The 20,146-nt window shown below is 47.2% G+C and overlaps 8 protein-coding genes across 8 annotated transcripts; 5 read left to right on the top strand and 3 right to left on the bottom strand.

Moving 5' to 3' along the window:
• Nucleotides 1-491: 491 nt before the first annotated feature.
• On the bottom strand, nt 492-1,565 carry PHATR_1389 (predicted protein; the record flags this gene model as incomplete). The annotated part of the gene is made up of 2 exons (XM_002186073.1): nt 492-924; nt 997-1,565. Coding segments are annotated over 2 exons (1,002 nt in total), but the record flags the coding sequence as incomplete, so codon positions are not given.
• A 1,862-nt stretch (nt 1,566-3,427) lies between these two features.
• On the top strand, nt 3,428-4,071 carry Trx-y (thioredoxin y; the record flags this gene model as incomplete). Its single annotated transcript, XM_002186361.1, has 2 exons — nt 3,428-3,666; nt 3,774-4,071. The coding sequence occupies 2 exons, from the start codon at nt 3,428-3,430 to the stop codon at nt 4,069-4,071; spliced, it is 537 nt and encodes a 178-aa protein (XP_002186397.1).
• Nucleotides 4,072-4,140: 69 nt separating this feature from the next.
• Nucleotides 4,141-6,084, bottom strand: PHATR_44009 (predicted protein). Its single transcript, XM_002186072.1, has 2 exons — nt 5,889-6,084; nt 4,141-5,782 (listed from the first exon to the last, which is right to left on the bottom strand). Exons 1-2 carry the CDS (start codon nt 6,011-6,013, stop codon nt 4,327-4,329), a joined length of 1,581 nt encoding a protein of 526 aa, XP_002186108.1. The 5' UTR covers nt 6,014-6,084; the 3' UTR covers nt 4,141-4,326.
• A 547-nt stretch (nt 6,085-6,631) lies between these two features.
• Nucleotides 6,632-7,794, top strand: PHATR_25739 (predicted protein). Its single transcript, XM_002186360.1, has 2 exons — nt 6,632-7,384; nt 7,421-7,794. Exons 1-2 carry the CDS (start codon nt 6,724-6,726, stop codon nt 7,615-7,617), a joined length of 858 nt encoding a protein of 285 aa, XP_002186396.1. The 5' UTR covers nt 6,632-6,723; the 3' UTR covers nt 7,618-7,794.
• A 1,425-nt stretch (nt 7,795-9,219) lies between these two features.
• On the top strand, nt 9,220-10,269 carry PHATR_1379 (predicted protein; the record flags this gene model as incomplete). The annotated part of the gene is made up of 1 exon (XM_002186359.1): nt 9,220-10,269. A coding segment is annotated over one exon (1,050 nt), but the record flags the coding sequence as incomplete, so codon positions are not given.
• A 1,415-nt stretch (nt 10,270-11,684) lies between these two features.
• On the bottom strand, nt 11,685-12,748 carry PHATR_10251 (predicted protein; the record flags this gene model as incomplete). The annotated part of the gene is made up of 3 exons (XM_002186071.1): nt 11,685-11,850; nt 11,927-12,071; nt 12,142-12,748. Coding segments are annotated over 3 exons (918 nt in total), but the record flags the coding sequence as incomplete, so codon positions are not given.
• A 1,634-nt stretch (nt 12,749-14,382) lies between these two features.
• PHATR_33351 (predicted protein) lies at nt 14,383-16,200 on the top strand (the record flags this gene model as incomplete). Its single annotated transcript, XM_002186358.1, has 1 exon — nt 14,383-16,200. The coding sequence occupies one exon, from the start codon at nt 14,383-14,385 to the stop codon at nt 16,198-16,200; it is 1,818 nt and encodes a 605-aa protein (XP_002186394.1).
• A 314-nt stretch (nt 16,201-16,514) lies between these two features.
• Nucleotides 16,515-20,104, top strand: PHATR_44005 (predicted protein; the record flags this gene model as incomplete). Its single annotated transcript, XM_002186357.1, has 3 exons — nt 16,515-17,830; nt 17,930-18,252; nt 18,336-20,104. The coding sequence occupies 3 exons, from the start codon at nt 16,515-16,517 to the stop codon at nt 20,102-20,104; spliced, it is 3,408 nt and encodes a 1,135-aa protein (XP_002186393.1).
• Nucleotides 20,105-20,146: the final 42 nt, after the last annotated feature.

The raw sequence follows: 20,146 nt of genomic DNA, 5'->3' as shown, positions 1-20,146 counted from the left end.
CTTTCGCTGGCGAAGGTCTGTAGATGATATGTACTCGCTCTCCCTCTAGAGTTAGCACTCTAATGTAGAAAAACTAGTGAAACCCTATAAATCCCAATGTCAATTGATTCACAGAATACTATACGCAATGTTTGCAGTCGAGAGCACCTTTTGAATTTTCCCGCCGTATCTATGGCGCTCCTCTAGTCGTTCCCATTCCCAAAGTCTGCATCCAGATCGCCGACAGCTTGATCTTCATCCTCGCCTGTTTCGTCAAGATACGACAGTTTGGCATATATCACCTGGTTCTCCTCGAACGCGTAATGCTTTCGGACGTATTCGTCTTCCCACACCGGGTTTAGATCACCGAACCATTCGACGTCGTTGCAATTTGGATCATCGTCATTGCAACATTCACAGCATTCACACTCGATTCCGTCTTCCGCAACAAACTCACTGCAATCAGCTATGTAAGTCACGAGTCGAGAATGCTCTGTCGTACATAAAGAATTGACGTTTCCCGTCAAGTCATTGGAGTCAATCATGGTAACAACCAAGTCGGTCAGTTGCTCGAAAGACCCAGGAACATTGCCGGAAAGATGATTCTCGTTCAGAAAGAGAAAACGTAGTTTATCGGCATTGCCAAGTTCAACCGGTATGTCACCCTCGATCTCGTTGGCAGCCAAGTCGAGAAGTACCAGGTTTGTTAACAGACCCAATTCTGTCGGAAGCTGACCTTCGCGGTTACTGTCCTGAAACGACACGTCAACAAGATTGGTCAGCTCGCCCAAGAAGGAAGGCACCGGTGCAGGTTCCAGAAAGGGGTTCAAAGCAATAAACAAATACTCCAGAGCGTTAAGCGAGCCGATTGTGTCTGGAATTGTGGAGTTCAACATATTTTGAGACAGATCAATATGACGTAGTAATAAATGGTCGAATCCTATGCTGGCCGGAATGGATCCAGTGAGGTCGTTATCCTGAAGCGCCAAAAAAGTCAAAAAAGGAGAATCTTCAAACTCCGGGATGTGACCTGTGAACTTGTTACCGTGTAGGTCCAAAATAATGAGTGCCTCTTGATTAAACAAATTCGAAGGAAGAGGACCCGTTAGCTGGTTATTGCTTAGATCCAATACTTCGATGTCCTCCCAGATGTCTACCCTTTCCTCGGTCAACTTTCCATAAATATTGTTGCCGCCAAGAAATAGAGCCTGAAGATTAGATTGAAGCTGTAGGTCATCAAGTTGAAAGCGGAAGTCATTGTTCTCGAGGTTAAGAGTGATCAACTTAGTCAAGTTAAACAGACTCGACGGTACGCCACCTTCAAATTTGTTCTTGGCTAAATTGATCGTAGCCAAATCGGATAGAGAGCCAATCCATTCCGGAATCTCGCCGGAAAGTAAGTTGTCGTAGAGCACAAGACTACCGAGTTTCTCAAGATATTGCATATCATCAGGAATTGCTGCATTAAGATCGTTCGAATAAAGATCAATTTTTTCGAGATCCGTCAATAGACCAATCTCACGAGGAATGCTTCCTTTAAGCCCAATTCCTGGTAAAAATAATTGCTTAACCGTGTCGGGATCGCACGGACCCCCCTGTCTACATTTGCAGCCAACCCCAACAGTGATGGTTTCGTCTCCTTCTCCCGAGAGGGACTGAGCCCACTCACAGACTGGCGTGTTTTCAAGCCAATACAATGCACGCGTCCACTCCCGCCCACTCGTCGCAAAATAGAACGTGGCAAGAGCGTAACGTTGACGAAGGTCCACCACATCTTCGGGTTCAGCAGTGTAGTCACCATCAAAATTTGACAGCCACACGGCGGCATCCCATTGGGGATTTTGAGGCGTGTCGAGATCATCCGGGTCAGACCAACCTTGTTTTACAATATAGTCAACGAACTTGTACACGCGAAGATCCTCCTCGGGAATCTCAGCAATTGGTGATGATGTTGCAGCAAGAGAGTTTTGACGATCCGGAGTATCGTCGTCCCGCAATAAAGATACGCCGATTGCCAACAGGATACTTGCCAAAACAACCGGCGTTAATACAAGTAGAAATAGCTTTGTACGGCTTCTCCTCTGGGATTCTTTCCCCCCGTTTGTAGTTACGTTAGCTTTGTATTCTTCGACCGATGGCAATTGGTCATGAAGATTAGGTTGATCTCCAGAGGCGGACTCGGTAGAAGTCGAAAGCCGGGAAAGATTCAGGTGCTGTCGTGACTTGTATTCCTCGACGGAAGGTAGTTGGTCGTGAAACCCAATATCGTCAAGATCGTTTAAAGCGAAATCTGCCGGGATCATTTTGCTTTCTCTTTCAATCAAGAGTGGATTTCAGTAGACTACTGTCAATACGTCTAAGTTGTCAATGTTCAAGTTGGTGTTACCCTGATTTCGTTTTGTGTGTTTTCGTCTTACAGACAATGCAATTTCTTTCTGTTACTATTAGTTCGATAACCCTTTCCTGACGTAGAAGCCAAATTTCCAAATGACTGACAATACACTCACGATCTGCATGAAAACAGTATACTTCAATAAATGACTATGACTAGGGAACTGCATAAGGGAAAGTAGAGATATCTAATCAAAGTCTCCTGGGCCTTACCCTTATTGGCCAGAAAATAAATTTTAGTACGGATAAAAATAATTGACGGCGACAGTATTAGTGAAACTAGTCTCCACTGGCAGCACCGCCACAAGTTGACAAATCAAAGATTGGTGAAGCAACACAGCAGCGGGAAATTTCGAAGCACGTAGTGTACTGACGGCGCCAGCACAGGAGGTCTTCGAGACACAAGAGGTTGATCTTACAGTTCCTGTCCAGCTTTTTTGAACAGCGAGAGCGATCTTTCCCTTGTCTACAGTTAGCTGGAACAGAGCAGATTGCTTCGGCCACAGTAGTCGACATAAATCGTCTTGCATTTGGCTAAATGTACAGGTCTTTCGGGCTTTCAATATTTGATTGCCTAAACCACATTGACCGGCTTTAATTTTTCCAGTCCATTATTGGTGACTTATGTGGTTAGTAGAGCTAATATCTTTTAATGTGACGGAACGTATATAATAGGGCCAAAAAAACACGTATGACAAGCGATTCGCAATGTCAAGCGATTAACCCCTTCCGACCCTACCAAACTTTGAAATCGCGGAGTAGAGAATGTTGACTGTGACACACATTTCAAAGTGAAATTATGAAGACTTTCCGGGTGGGAACCTTGAGAAGTACAAATGCCTATATTGGTAAATCAAAATCCACGTTAGCCCATTTTGCCTGATGTGGCAAATGCTTTGCACCACATTTGCATCGGGACACGACATGATCCGAAAGAAGCAGCCACATACGTTCACGTCTACCACATCCGTTGTGATTCCTAACGGAGACCTACTTTATATTCACTCATAAAAGTCTAACAAGCAGCGTTGTCTTGAAGAGCCGTCACCACCACAATATGAGGTCTTTAATGGCAGCGTTCCTTTGCTTCATGACAGCGGCAGAAGCGTTTGTACATTGTAAGCAGAATAGCCGAACTCTTGGTCTACGCAGTGTTGCATTCTTTCGATCGGAGGGGGTACTGTGGATGGGAGAAGGGACCGAAGAAAAAGCCGCACCGCTGGTAACGGGGGAGCAGCTGGAAATAATGCTGCAGGAGTGGGATACGCCGTTAGTTGTGGACGCGTATGCGACTTGGTACGTGACACAGCACAATCTTCGCTCAACGTATGTTTCTCTCAATCTTACGCTGTTTCGAAGTCGCTTACACCATCTGCATTTTTCTTCTTCGGTTGAACAAACAGGTGCGGACCCTGTCTACTGATGGCCCCGGAATTTGAAGCGGCGGCTTCCGAATTGAAGGGAAAAGTGCGATTTGTTAAGCTAGATACGGACAAGGAGGAGGCCATGGCCGCCAGGTTGAACATTATGGGTTTGCCGACTCTATTGTTCCTCGACAAGTACGCTCCAAAAGAGGGCGAAGAAAATGTAGGAGCACGGGCTGTGCTCAAAGGACGCATTGAAGGAGCGCTACGAAAGCAAAACATTCTAGATTTGGTTGAACATCACTTTTTTGAAGGACCGGCACCCAAAATGATGTAGAGACTGCATCCGCGACTTCTGAGAGGCATCATCTGAACAGGCAACAAAAACGCTCGTGGAAAGCAGAGTAATGCGTTTTTATGAACTCAAATATACTAATTAATGGTTGGTTGGTCTAATTCTCTACACTATCTAATCAAATGCCGCATGGCAGCAAGGGAAGAACTACGCGTCCAAAACGCTGTTGCAACCACATGGTGAAACAAAGAGAAAGATAAACAACAATGCAAGAAAGCGTAGCCACTCGTGGGTGACTTACTCCATCGTCAGACTCGACAACATGTGTTTCAGTTCGTTAATTTCATTTCGAGCCCGCATAAGTTCCGCTTGAAGTGATTCCTTACTCTCGATAGCCGTTGGCATGGTACACGAGTTGTCAGAAGACGTTGTGGAGTAGTTGCCCGTCTCTTCCGTATCCTGAAAGTTGTCAAGAATACTAAGATTGCTCACGGGCGGAGACATTTCAGCCTCTTCTAGGTCGTCGCTTTCATGCATGGGGCAGCAGCATACAAAATTGGGTGAAGGAACTCGGTATTCGTTCCCAGTGTATTTGATTTCACCAGACGAGAGGTTGAAGTTGAAGACGGCAATAGAGTCGGTATCTTGGTTAGCGACAAGTAAATACTGGCCCGATGCATCGAACTGAAAGTGACGAGGAGTCTCGCCGCGTGTGTGGAAATAACCAACAGGAAACAACTCTCCACGCTTTGGTCCTTTGTTAATGACTCGGAACGAAGTGATGGATTGGTGTCCGCGGTTGCTCACGACAACAAATCGTCCCGATTTGTGTACGCAGATTCTCCCGCAAGTATTCATTTCCGTCGGGAACGCTGAGGGGATTGTCTTGATTGACTGAATCAGGCGGAGTGTAGATCGGCCCTTGAATTTGGACATGTCCGCGCCATTCTTGGATGCTGTCGCCATTTCCTGTAAAAGAGCTCGGTTGACCTCAAAAACGGCCACAGTAGAGCTGAGTTCGTTCACAACATATGCAACATTGTACTTTGGATGAAACTCAAAATAGCGGGGCCCATCGGGCATGCCTGTGCAAAGGCCCGACGGGAGCACATTCAACTCAAGTTCTATCTTACCGGCTTGACGGTCGTAGTAAAATTCGCGTACGAGATCTTTGCCCAAATCCGGCACATAAGCGACGGTTCCAACGAAAGGATCGAGTACCAAGGCATGTGAGTGGGGATCAGCTTGGCGCATTCGGATGGTGGTGTCATCGTTGCACGAGTGGTTGACGCCCCCGTGCACGCGGCCTGCAGCGATCATCCCCTTTCCCCCTTTTGGATCGTACATGTTCTTGACCGGGCCCATCATCTCGCCGGTTTCCTTGTTGACAGGAATGACAGCTAGAGTGCTGTCCCAGTAATTCACAGCAAGCAGGTTCTTCTGCTCGCGGTCGAGTGTCAGGTAGCAGGTGGAAGTGCCACCGGCATCAACGGCTTCGCCAAGTTGCGTGAGTGCTCCGCTAGCACCGACCGAGTACGCAAAGATTCGACCATTGTCGTCAATATCTTCGGTACATGTGTAAACAACGTTAAGACGAGGGTGGTAGCGCGCAAAGGCAGGGTTGACGACGAGAGTCGGGTCGCCCGTCACGTTGAGAAGTACGAGCGATCCGTCGCTGGGATGGAAGCGATAGACGTAGATCGACTTCGTGGCAGCCGTGCCCCGAGGCCCGTGGGCTAGTTTATCAAAGTTACTGCGTGAATGTCAGACAAACAGTGAACGTGCAGTGAGTAGTTGCTTCGTTGAAGGATGATGGTTTGGTTTGCTTGAAACGGGGTAGAGCTCCTTTTGCGCCTTACCTGTAGCTCGTAACGAAGAAAAGTTGATCCGAGGAAGCCCCCATCTCGTCGTCCCATACGGACGACGATGTGGTTGCAGCGGAATTGAATGTTTCAGTTCGACTCATGAGTGTCTTGTTGGTCATAATCGCGGAAGTATGGATGGGTGGATGGTGTACTTTATGCTGTCAAGCGTTTGACGGTTGGGTGTCAAGAGGTATAAGAGTTCTGCTTCGAGAAGTGTTTTCCACAGTGATGGCGACTTCAACCAAACGGGGGTAGAAGCAAGAGTAAAGGCGACGACACGAAAGAAGAAAAACGCGCAGTTGCCATCCTTGCGCAGTGAATGTCTCACCTGCAGAGGAATAGGATTTATTTAGGAACTTCAGAGTTCGAGTGTCCATGACTTCCACGTAAAATCAGATTTCGAACAAGTTTTTATCGTCAACCGTCATCGATAGTACAAAAATAATTACGTTTAACGGTTTCAACGTGGCAAGGCAATAGTTACAGGGGCTATTTCGGCGATGACCCAGCCCACGAGTATTGCATTTGCACACCGTTTAGCAGATGTTCTACGAATACCAGCTGTCTGACGTTCTTTCAACAATAGAAAAGGTAGAATTTGAAAGGTGGCCCATATGACTATGACGCAAAGTAGCCCTACCCTGATATGCCCTTCCTCCCAACGGACTGCGACAGAGTGATTCCCGGGAGGTGTAGCGGTAGTAGCTGTTGTTGACCAAAATCACCATTTGGAAAGGTGCTCGGGTAATACCAGTAGACGGTGTAGGCTTGAAGCAATTTATAGCAGGTGATACATTCCACGGTTCTTGACTTCGGACGCAACGTAATCATGAGTGGCAGCAGTGACTGGGTTGCGGAGGCTAAATGCGACTCTCCCGAAACAGCGGTGGAGCATGATCTTCGGTTTGTGGGCAAGGTAATCGTCATTACCGGTGCCGGTGGTCAATTTGGCCGGGAAGGATGTGTGTACTTCGCGAAACGTGGCGCACGGATAGCGGCTCTAGACAAAAACCAAGAAGGATTGCAGGGGACATTTGAGGCCCTGAATCAAAGTCTGGACGACGGAAGTTTTGATTTTAAAGCGTTTATCTGCGATATTACCAGTGCCGGTGACACGCGGACGGTGACGGATGCCATCGTGGAACGTTTCTGCCGTATCGACCTTCTGTGGAACAATGCCGGCTACCAAGGGAAAATAGCTACTTTGTTGGAATACGATCCAGAAGACTTTCGCATGGTAATGGATATAAACGTGACTGGTGCTTTTATCGTCCTGCAAGCCGTCGCCAAGGTCATGTCGAAGCGGGATCCAGACGCAACATGCTGTGTTGTGAATACAGCGTCGGTAGCTGGTATGCGGGGCACGCCCGCTATGGCGGCATACGCGTCGTCGAAGGCAGCCATATTCTCTCTAACTTCAGTGGCGGCCAAAGACCTGGCACCCTTCAAAATAAGGGTGAACGCCGTAAGTCCCGCTCTTATCGGACCGGGTTTTATGTGGGACCGACAGAACGAATTACATGCAGAATGCAATTCTCCTTACTTTGCCAATGACCCCGAGACTGTCGCACAAAATAAGATCAATAGCGTCCCAATGAAACGCCTCGGGAGCGTGGAAGAAGTTCTTAAGGTAGTCGCCTTCTTGATGAGTGACGAGTCAAGCTACATGACAGGTTCCAACCTCGTTGTCGATGGAGGTATGGCGTCTGGTGTGCGAGCTTGAGACATCTGGAAGCTCGCGCAGCGTCTTGGCGTCCGCAAAATCTTCGATAAAAGACGGGACACACAGATCGGTACCGCCATGCTGCAGAGGTAATTGTGGTCTTAGTCGTATCGCAATGCCACAGATGAATCCGAAGAATCGTTAAATGTATTAATGTAGCTCATGCATTTGGCGCGCAAGATCAGAGTTGCTACATTGAGACATCTTTACCATTTCCACCAGAAGACTATAGTTTACTATTGGGCTGATGCCTTTTTGTTAGCATAGCAGAATGAGAGTCGTGCGACTCGATTGACAAGATTAAACTGCCGCTTTGCAGTACTGCTGTTGACGGGGAATACTGTACTCCAATACTGTTTCATTGTCTGACTGTGAATTGACTGACTGACTCACTGGCAGAAGTCACTGTGTAAAAAATTCTTGACGTGTACTTCCGACCCGCCAATATGATTTATCTGGGAATTAGTACATACCGGTTCCCGGATGCAGTTCTGTTAGAGCAAGTATGACGTTCTTCCTAGCCTCCCGGCTCGCACCCGGAACTATTCTGGGTGGCCTGGCCTCGTGCTGTGTTCCGTAGCTCCTCCATTAGCAGAAGGCGTTTCACTCGTTCGAAAACTTCTCGGGAAAGATTTTGCAGACCATACATAAAAGCATCCCGCAATTCTTTTCTTTATCCTGAACAACTCATCACAACGTGACAACATAAATTACGCGGTTTGTTCTTGTCTACGACACTCTTTAGTTGCTTGTGGCATCTTTTCCGAATTATCAACGTGGTCGAGCATTGAAAGTCAACATGAAAGATCGAGAGATTGATGCGTACGCCGCAGAAGATCTGATGGACATCCCCATGGAGAGGGTCGAGAACGGTGAAGCTTCGTTGCCGAATCCTGAAGAAATTCGGGCTGGCATTCCTCCTCATCGTGGCACCAGCAAGTCCAGTTGGAAGGTTTTTGCTTGGATCTTGATTGGCACAATCATCCTTTTATCTGTTGTTATTGGACTGGCCGTAGGACTTACTACGAATACCAACGAAAGTAATGCCATTGCGGTCTTCTTCCGATACTACGATCGTTGATGACACCGGTGATGAGGTTCCCGCCGAGAATGTTCCTCGTAACGCCAAATTTAACGACGTTGTCGACTATTTTTCGAGGCAGAATGTTTCCATGCAAGTAGACTTTGACAACGAGTTTTCACCTCAAAGTAAGGCTGCACGCTGGCTTGCCGAAGAGGATCGCTTGAACTTAGAAACTCCCAACGGTAATATTTTTTCGGATGAGGGCTACGACTATTTGCAGCGATATGTGTTGGCGCTTGATTATTACGCGCTTGATGGACCCAATTGGCGACATCAGTTCAATTTTTTGACTGGGTCCGATTTCTGTTCATGGGGAGGGTTTCAGGTTACTTCCAGTGGCATCATTCCAGTTGGTGTCGGCTGTAGCGGAACCGCTTCGGATCACTTCATCACTACTATTTTCCTTGGTACGTTGGCAATTGAGCCATAAGCTGCTGTCAAATTGTATGCATCTTTTCCTTGTTGCTAGTCCTCAACATATCTGATAATTCGTCCTCGTTTATGACCTTTCAGACAGGAACCTGTTGAACGGAACCTTTCCTACGGAAAACGGTTTGCTTCGGACGCTTGAAGCACTGGACTTGCATTTAAACGAATTTGTCGGAGGTCAGATCGCTACGGAACTCTGTGGCTTGACATCGCTTGAGTACTTGAGTGCGGGCTACACAGGACTCAGCGGAGCTATTCCACCTTGTATCGGCCAGCTGTCGAATCTTGAGGTTTTGTTTTTGTCCAACACTCTCCTCGAAGGTGAAGTTCCACAAGAGCTATCTCAATTATCACTCCTGGAGAAAATATTTCTTGATGACAACAAGCTTCGTGGTAACGTTTCGACGATGTTCAACAATATGCTAAATATCGTGGATATCTTTTTGGAGGACAACGAGTTCACGGGAGAAATTGGTGCTGAATTCATCGCCGGAGGAACTGGCCTTACGCGCCTTGACTTATCCAACAACAACATAACGGGAGAGATTCCAACGCACTTTTTCGAGTACGCGAACTTGACGGTGCTTGACCTACATGGCAACGACATCACGGGCTCTCTTCCTGAGCCGATTCCTACAAACGAAAAGCTGGAGATTTTGGCACTGCATCAAAATATTCTGTCGGGATCTATTCCGCCGTCAATCTCAAATCTTAGGGTCTTGCTTCATTTAGACTTGGCAAGCAACGTGATAAATGGTGAGATTCCTTCAGAGCTTGGAATGATCACCTCGTTGCGATACTTGTTTCTGGCAGACAATCGTAATCTTGTGAATGGACCCATTCCGCAAACATTTGCAAATCTCACGAATCTCGAAGAGCTTTCCTTAAAGTCGACTCGACGTACTGGCGAACTTCCAGATTTCATCAGTGAGTTTGAAAATCTTCTTCTGCTGGATTTAGACGACAATGACTTTTCGGGTCAGCTTCCCTCGAATTACAGCATGTTAGACAAGTTGCAATTCTTTTTAGTAAATCGCAATTCGAGGTTGTCCGGATTTATTCCGAGCGAGTACGACAATTTATCGAGTTTACGCTCAGTGTTCTTGGATACAACAAATTTGACTGGTGATTTCGAGCCTTTATGCAAAATAGCTAATCTGAATGAGCCAAATGATACCGATTTGGATGGAAAAGAATTAGTTGCAGCGGATTGCGGAGGAGATAACCCAAAGGTTGAGTGCAAATGCTGTGACATATGTTGCAAAGGGCAGAATTGCCACGACAACAATCATGTGGCATCGCTCGATTTAATTTGGGAAAGAAGATTTCAGCGATTTGAGTTTACGATCGGGAACTCCACAAAATATCCCGATAGGGATCTTGCCCCCTAAATGTATATCAAAAATGTGTATAGCGTGGTCTAGACATCAAGTACGTATGCCTTCGTTTATAAAAATACCTTCGCCAGCGACTAGTAGCTTGTAGTTCACAGTCAGTGATTCGAACAATACTATATATCATGTACTCCTCTGTTCCATCCAGATTCAAAATGAGCTTCATCGTCCATACTATATACGCTCTCGTCGGCTTCCTCCTCATTCCAGTCACTCTCTCCTCGTTGATCATGCCATTCTTCTCTGAGACGAAGATCTCTTTGCACATAACAATGTACAAGTTTAAGTTTGTCGGTGCGCTTGAGACTGCGATTGATAAGCTTAATTGCTTCTTCCTTTCGCGCCAAAGCAGTCTGCTCTTCCATGACATTCCCAGGCGGAAACTTCTTTTGCAACCATAAAAATACATCAAGCTCGCTAAAAATGCTACATAAACGAGAGAGATCTTCAAAGCTCTTTGGTTTGCGAGGTAGGGCGCGATGCTTTAATCCTGACACTTCGCCAGCAGCAAGCTTAGCAGAGAAACGTTTCAACATCTCCATAGATCCTTTCGAGTCCATGGAAATTGGGCACATACATACTGGTAAAACAAAAATCAAGTTATTAGCAATTTGAGGTGATGAAATGAAAGATCTCCATGTAGCCTATACACGCCCGACTTACAGGAATATTTGTCGCGGATTGAGAGCGGGTGCTGCGCTAGATATTTTGCAATATTGTACATCTTCAGTGATCGTAGAAGAGAGAACGTGAGATCAATGGAACTGGTGGATGAGACACTAGAACTCGTCACGTACCGGAGTCTGTCTACACATAAAAAACTCGCTCTGGATCGTGGCCATATCATTGAATCTCAGTAGAATTGTATGCAAACGATGACTTCCAGGCCCCAGCCCGTATTGCTCCAAAGTTGCGCTAAACATCTCAATATGGCTTGTTGTTGGCATCAGCCCAGCCTTTTTGATTGTTTTAATCTCTGTTCCCATGCACTGTCGCAAATACTCCTGAAAACAGTTGGGAAAATTGGACGTCAGAGAGGAATATATACATGAACTCAACAACCGTATGATGCCTACCATGTCTTCAGGAACTCGACACGTCACCTGAAATCGCAAGCTGTGAGTGAAGCGATTGTACTGCAACATTCGAATTGTGAGCTCACTTACTTCTCCAAAAGGATAAAGACTGTTTCTTCGTCCAGCCCGTCCACTTATTTGCTTGACTGCAGAGTGGCCAAGTCTGACGATCCCTGTTCCGTCATGCTTGTACATCGAGTTAAAAATGATACGCCGAATGCTAAGATTCAATCCCATTGCAATAGCATCACTGAAGCCAAAACAAAAATGTGAGAAGGCTCAGGGTATTTCACAGAGGTGTTGCCGAAGTTCGTCGGTTTACTTACGAAGCCACAAGAATGTCATAGCCAGAATTAGGGTTATTAAAGCGACGCGCTTGCTCCGATCTTGTCTCTGGAGGGAGCGAGCCATAAATAACGCAGCATTTGTAGCTTGTAGCGGTTTCTATCTCTCGTTTGATTGCAAAAATATCTGCAACGGACAACATTCTGTAAGAGGTGACATTTCTCGATTCACAAAAGGTCGCTTTTCCTGCACTTACCGTTGCGACTGAAGGCAACTATACAGTCACCAGCCTGAACATTCTTGTAGCTATTGACGTCTTTCAAGCTTTTTGCAAGACATTGGACGGAGACCTTGAGTTCAGCGAATCGTTTGTACGTTCGAAGCTCAAAGTCATCACCACATGCTTTTGCGATTCGCTCAACGATCTCTTTCGCTTCGAGCCCTCCACAGACATGTATTTCTTTTGCCCGAGAGCCCAGTAAGGCTCTCGTCCATGCAAATCCTCTCTCCTGGTCTTCTATCATCTGAATTTCATCAATGACCACCACGTCGAAATCGTCAACAACTGAAGCCATCTCAACAGTAGCCGCGCCATGCGTAGCAAACGGAATCTCTCGACGCTCCTGACCCGTGTATAGATTGCAATAGACGCCTGCGGCAGTAAGCTTTTCATAAATTTCAGCCGCCAACAATCGCAACGGTCCTAAGTACATCCCCTTGTTGGCTAGCTTGAGGCGTTCCAACGCTTCATACGTTTTCCCAGAGTTCGTCGGACCTCCGTGGTAAATTACTTTTCGCCGATTCAAGCGCGCATGCGGGTACCATTCGTGGGGCTTTGTCAAATCCGTCTTATTATCGAGCATTTGGTACTGATCTACCATTAGCGAATGTCGGGAATGAATGTGGTTAGCAAAGACTCGGCAAATAGGGTCCATAACTTCGAGTGTAACGTCTCGAGCAGCATTGTAGTCGTCCATCGTCAGCGGCTTTTCAAGTAATTCCAGGCGTTCATTGAGCCGGCTCAGCGTACAATTCGCTGTAGCAATTTCATTTTGTATCTGTTGCTCAACGTTCTCAAGCTGCCCAATACAAGTCTCCAACGAAGTTCGCTCTAACTGCACAGTGATATCACTTGTAAGACCAGAATGTGCCGGCATGGAGGGTGATCCAAGTACCCCCTGAAATGTTTCCACCGTACGCTGCCACAGGGAGGAAATCCCGTTTTCTTGCATTGACGGAGCAGGCAGTTGTGACAGTTTTGTTCGCAAGATTTGTAAAGAAGCTGTCGTTTTGCGGAGTCTTGCTGAACATTTTCTGGACTCTTTCTTCTGCGCCTCGATAGAGGATAGAATGTTCTTGTGTTTGTTACAGTACGAAGTCATGACTCGGTAACTTTTGGACCAAAAAGTATCGGAGAATCCGGCATTGGCCAAACGGTTCATTGCATCGTGAATTTCGAGAGGTGGCTCGGTGAGAAGTATTTCGGCGAACGATTGGAGTGAGTTTTTGTAAAAATTGCGGTACTCCTGTCGCAGCGTTTCCTGAGTTTGGGGAGTATTTCCGGTGGGAAGGTTCAAAAACTCCATGGTTCGATCACGCCAGTCCTGATCCTTGCTGAGCCACTGTGGTATGGAATGGGCAACAACTTTACGCCGAGATGCCGGTCGACTGAACTTAGCAGCCTGCTCCGAATTGTAAACTTCCCCAGTAGGTTGTTCAATCACAACCTCGTCTGTTTTCAGTTGCGGCAATTGCGTAGAAAACCGTAACGAAAGGTTGCCGTAGATAAATGCATTGTTCGAATTCGTAAATTCACGGTTCTCGCCGACTGGAACGAGCGCGGACATCGGCGACGCCCGCCAAAGCATTTTTCTCTGCCTTGCGAAACGACGCAGCGCTGCAGAAACGTGAGCAGCCGGAACCATCAGCAGTATCTGTAGCTCTGCTACGGGAAATTAAATTCATGCGCAGACAGGCGAGTGGCTTGCAGCGAACCGGACGTGCTCGGCCTCCGGAGAATGAAGTTTACAGGAGACTGACAAGCTCGAATCTCTTTGGCACTTTTTTTTCGTGGTTCTGCACGCCGCCACAAATTGGCGAAATTGTTTGGGAATGGCTCTACTCTATACCTGGTACTCGTTACCTAGAGCTCTAGCTAGTCGTGCTACTCGGAGTGTTTTTTACAATTTAAACAAATTTTTGGTATTTAAAAATTTCTTCGTCCCGGTGGCCGATAGACAGACGGGCCTGCCAACAAACTGTGACAACATAGAACGTGAACAAACAAAGCAAGCCGACAACCATGAAGAAGATCGCGACCAAGAAGTCGGCGTCGGTCCAACAGTCCTTCAACGCCTTACCTGATTTTGCACTGTTATAAGACTGAAGAGGAGATCTGAATAGGCGTATGCTGAATCGGACGGAAATCCGAGGTGTTTGTGTTTTGCTGCTTTCGGTCATCTGCTGTTTCCGAGCCATCGGATTGCGGCTTGACACGATGGGAACGCAGTCAGTTTTCCGATCGTTGTCACTTGCTAAGGATCGAGGCTGGACTCGACATCTCGCACCAGGAAAGGCACGAATACCGCTGACAGGGGCAAGTCACATCAGTCCATGTTTCGCTTTCGTACCTCGGGGTGGCGGCGGGAGCGCACGACTAGCTTCTTCTACCCCCGACCTCAGTTGTAGCGCGCCTCGCCAACGACGTATTACCTTTTGGACCGATATTGAAGGCGACCGAGATTATCTTACACGTTACGTCAATCGTTCTCTAGTGCTCTGCTTTCGAAAAACTGTCCCTCGTCTGGACCAACGCTTGCAGCTATCCGTCAAGAACGACAATACTACTTACTTCCCGTACAATCACTGTTTGGACTTTGCCCATGAGCACGACGTTGTCGTCTATGGGGGGGATGTGTGGGATCAAGGGGGCTCAGATCTTTACGTCATAAGACAATTGCTCGATCTGCATCAGCGCTATCCCGATCGAGTCTTTTTTGTCATGGGGAATCGGGATGTGAACAAAATGCGTGTCATACAGGAACTGGGTTGTCCGGGAAGTGGTGCCTCGCCATCGCATTACGGCGTCTACTGGCTCCAAGGAACACAAAGAGTGGGGGATCCTGCTTTAGGAATTATGTCGAACAATCCAGTTGAGCGTCTAAAGTGGATGCTATCTTCAACGATGGGTAGTCCTCGTGCTTTTGACAATCGACAATGGGAGTTGCAGCAGGAGCGTGAATCCCTTGGTCAAGTAGATCGAGTCATGGACGAGGACGTTGTTGAGTCCTATCGCAAGTCATGCTATCCCACAGGAGAGATGGGCCGATACCTCTCACTTGCGAATATTACTGTTCGACTCGGGGAAGTGTTGTTTCTACACGGAGCTTTGCCGTTGACGGCGGATGTATTGAAAGTGGCTAGCAAGAGGAGTGTATGGGATGATATGACCTTTGCAATGCCGTGGCTTGAACCTTCGGTAATGACAGGTGATAACTGTGTTGATTCGGTTGACGACTGGTTCGATGCGCTCAATATGTTTGCTTCTGAAAAAGTTCAGAATTGGCAAAGGCATCCTATCGAAGATGAATACTGGAGTCGTGCCGGTGGCTATAAGCACACCGCAGGATCCTTTTCTCAGCTGATACAGTACGGAATGGGCTGGATCCCTGGTCAGAAACGAAATCCGACAGTTATTTATGCAAGCTGGAGTACAAACGGCATGCCGCGGAGGTTTTTCCCCGATCCGGAGCATTCATCGCTGGACGAAGCTTTTGTAAACATGACCCACGAATTCTTTGAACGCTCAAACTTGCGTCTACTTTGTTCGGGTCACCAACCGCAAGGTGACATGCCCAACACAATTCGCGTTGCACGGTCTGGAGAAGACCAAAGTCATTGGATCGTGAATGGCGACACAAGCTATTCGGGCGATACTCTTTGGCATCATCTACCTGGCGAGGAAGAGAACAGAAAGAACGTGGGTCGAGGGAGATCCCGTAGTGGAAGAGGTCCTGTGGCCGTGAGTGAGGCTATCATTGAGCAATGCTCGGACACCGGCAAGGTTCTTCGTACGTTTTGCCACGGAGTCCTCAGTGACGGCAGCGAATATTGTACCGTACCCATCAATTTTTCATCCGACATTCCTAAAGAAGCATTGTCCGTAGGTCGATTGGCGTCTTCCTTATCCTCACCTTCGATAAAGACATCTCCTCATCGTGGACTGTGGTGGACGAAAGCTGCATTTGATGACGGAACGTGCCTTCTCGCTGCAGGCGAAGGATTCCGGTTTTGGAACCGAATCATGTCATCATGAGAGTCTAGCTATCCCAGTTGATACATTGCTAGAGCTGCTGTCATAATAAGTATCTACTGCCTATCTTCGCACAAACAATGATATGATCTGTATCATACATCTAATTGCATACATAGTCGGTCGATGTGGAAGACAAGCATGTGGGTGCAACCTGCAACCCTTCTGCCACCTATTTCACTCGTGGAATATAGTGATTGGCTTACGCCAATCAAAGGTGGCCACGCTGTGACGCGCTTGGCGAAGACTCCGACGAGACAAATGAGGAGATCTGAACGAGGCGAAATAGATGATCAACAGAGAGACCGAACCAGACCATGGGATCACCACGCCGTCTCATCTTTGAGCCACTTCCTCCGCCCCCAACCAGTCCAGACATGGACCACGACGCATCTCCTTTTCTTTCACAAAGGTACACGACTAGCAGGCGCCGAACGCACACTTTCCGACGAGTCCAACGTGTTTCTCGCCACGCAGCTCTAACCACGAAACAACATCTATGGGATTCCAATGATGCAAGCATTGACGCTGCCGTCGCAGCTGTCGATCAGTGGGAATCTGCCTACAACGCGTTAAGAGGTCTGGTCGTTGCCGGTGTTCAGTCTGCGAAAGGTGTCTATGGCGGTCTCAAGGAAGGGGCGGGAAAAATTGAAAACGGTGTGTTGCTACCTGTTAGAGATTGGATTATCCTACCAGCCTTCTTTGGTGTTGAACACGCAACGGCGGAAACAGCGAAGTTTCTTCAAAGTGAAGCGGCGCATCAGCTCGCGGGTCAGTCACTTGAGCTCGTTAAAAAGGTTCCGATCGTAGGGGACAACGTGCTCGCACCTGCTATGTATTTTTCGGTTGGACTCGTTCAGCGAACCTGGGAAATTGTACAGTACCCAATTCCATCAAAACAACAAGTTCGAGGCTCGGTCGAGCTTGCTTTAAATGGTACAAAATGGGCGCTTTCGACTGTTGGACGTGAAGTTTATTTGTATTTTAAACGTGCGGATGCCAATATCACTCGCACATTAATGCATACGCAATGGAAAGTGCTAGGAAGTGGCCCCTATGCAACGCTTGATAAGCTGAACAAGAGTGAAGTCATCAATCATTTATGTGAACGATACTTCAGTCTTGAGGATGCAATATCACGATATGAGCTGGCGGCTCACATTAAAAGCCATAATGTACCATTGTACCATGATCTTGTCGTGTCAGGTTTGTTGAAGGATAGAGGAGGGGGCATTACAGAAGACGATGAATGGCTCAGTTCATGGCCTGTATATCGACATCTTGAAGATCCATTTCTGATCCCTGAGGAAGAGAAACTTTCCGGCATCGAAATATCGTCTCTTTGGTTCCGTTTGCCCTATCTGAACGGAAAGCGACCTTCTGGTAGGGATCAGCGCTGGGTTTGTTTCGGTCGCATTGAGCAGAATATCCTAGAGGATCGGTACCGCCATGTGATTAGAGAGGGTGTTACGGTTTTAGGCATTGGTGAAGAAAGGAAAGCTGGTGCGATGGAACCAAGCGGTTTGGTTAATGAGGCGGACAATCAGATTTCTGCCAATCATACTACAAATAATTTGTCAAATGTCACGTCTGCGGAGACCAATTGCGTAGAGTATCCCACCATCGCAAAATGGTACGTGCCTAATGCTCAAACCGATGTCTTTTTAGATCAGAGGCGTCATACTGTGTCGCTGTTCCTTTGCTGTCCAAAATGCCGAAACGAAATCGCAAGGTCCATCCCGCCACTGGTGGCGAAAGAATACGGGGAGCTCTGCGACTCTTGCAATGAACAGGATGCCCAAATGCCATCCGTTTCTACTCTACTAGCTCCACCGCCAATTGGCGCAGTCATGCGTCCAACTTTTTGGAGGTTTCATGGTCCGGGGGACGAAGTTCGAAGAGCAGCATGGATACTTGATACTCCGAGGCACGGTCTGCAGCCTTTTGATGAGGAGGCGCAATCTGTCTTGGAAGATGCCTATCTTTTCTTAAAATGGATGTCCGTTCGCCAAGAGTTTCGTCATGAGTCTGATTTAGACAGCGCTCTTCTAACAGGTACATGGAGCTCTCGATACTTCGAAGGGGTAGTCCTTTGCGGCTCAAAACGAACTCATTTTGTTTGCTTTGTTTTCAAATAGTGGAGGTACCTTGCCCTGATGGGACGGATAGACTTATCCAATTTAGTTCCTTGACTCAAGCTACAGCAATTCAAAAAGGTATGCTGCCAGCCGTTGCCATCTTCAAGAGAAGGGTATATCGGGGAGCCTGGTTGCAAAATTCTGCTGCAGCTCTATTAGAAACAAAGACCCAAAAGCAGGAACTAGTGTCAGTTCAGGAATCTATTTTGCAGGCAGTTCAAGATAATGGTGCTCTCGGCGAGACAATAGTACCCGATGCAGCGCTGCGGACCGTTCTCTCTCCTGGCAAACGTCAAGATGAAAGCCGTCTCGTGCTCCACACGAGCGGCGACGATCTTGCCGTTCCTCCCAGTAGACTTTGGGAGGAAGGATCATCTCCCGTAATGGAGAGCCATCCTCAGGCCGATGTCGATCACCTCATCCTCGTCGTTCATGGAATTGGGGAAATGCTACGTTCAATAGATGTTTTTGGTCTTGCAATGCCCAATCTCTCTTCGATTGTGGATTGTTGTGGTTTTCTGCGGAAGAATCACTCCGAAGTCCAAGATGCCCACTTTGCTCAGATGTACCCAACGGCTGACGCCACTTCAAGAGCCTCGACTGGTAGAGTGGAGTATCTTCCTATTGAATGGCATGAATCTTTTTCTCTTTTATCTCAACGACGGTCGACTTCGGAAGCTACACCCAAACACAATGTTATGATCAAAGACATCTCATTGCGAACGATTCCGAACATGCGAGAGTTCGCGAATGACACTCTGATGGATGTTTTATATTTCATGAGTCCAGAACACCACGATATGATCATGTCCATCGTAACAAATGAAATGAATGTTGTTGTTGAAAAATTTGCTGCCTTAGCTGGTTTCTCTGGACGAGTATCTTTAATTGGGCACTCCTTAGGATCCATTATTTCATGGGACATCCTTGCTAATCAGTCGCTGGACATATTGGGGGAAAGTGCCAAGCAATCCTTACATGGTGTGCCTTCAATTGAAACCTTTGGCGGCACGGGGTTTTCTAACTACGGTAGTGCTACTTCAGTTGGACATGACGCACCAGAGGTGACGCAGCAGGCGACTCGATTTGAAGGATTGAAGCCCTATCCAAAGCTCAGATTTGCGGTTGACAATTTTTTCTTACTTGGTTCTCCGGTTGCCGTCTTTTTGATGATACGAAATCAACGAAAGCCTTTGTGTGAGAATTATTTTCTTTCTGGGTGCAATCGGGTATTTAACATCTTCCATCCATATGATCCTGTCGCTTATCGAGTGGAGCCCTGTATTGATCCCAGAAACGCGGACTTCGAGCCTACCATTATGAAACATTGGAATGGTGGCTTTCGCGTTCAGTACCAGACCAAGCGGCTTTGGAAAAAGTTTGTTGACTCAACTTGGAAGACACAGCAGAGTGTTGTTGAGGCATTTGAAGCAAGCATGGCTGGAATGGGTCTGCTTGATGCGACAACAGACACATTCAACGACGACGATACTTCCGCCTCAGAAATAAGTTCAGACGATAATCGAAGTACCGCCAATGTCATCGCTGGAAAGTTAAATCAAGGAAGGCGTATTGATTATATGCTCCAAGAGAAAGAGATCGAGACAGCCAATGAGTACGTTGCCGCACTGGCGGCTCACAGCTCTTACTGGATTGAAAAGGATCTTTCTTTGTTCGTTGCACGCCAGATTTACCTCAGCACTCTTGAACAATCAGCAGAGGCTGCTGAAGCCAGTTTGTGGGAGTCTATTGGGAGTAACTCTGTGTAGGCAAGAAGAGTAAAAAATTTGTGTTCGTTGTCATATGAAACG

Source organism: Phaeodactylum tricornutum, chromosome 3 (assembly GCF_000150955.2).
Source record: "Phaeodactylum tricornutum CCAP 1055/1 chromosome 3, complete sequence".
Classification (NCBI taxonomy): Eukaryota; Bacillariophyta; class Bacillariophyceae; order Surirellales; family Neidiaceae; genus Phaeodactylum; species Phaeodactylum tricornutum.
The sequence above is the reverse complement of the archived record's forward strand: the minus strand, read 5'-3'. Positions and strand labels throughout refer to the sequence as shown.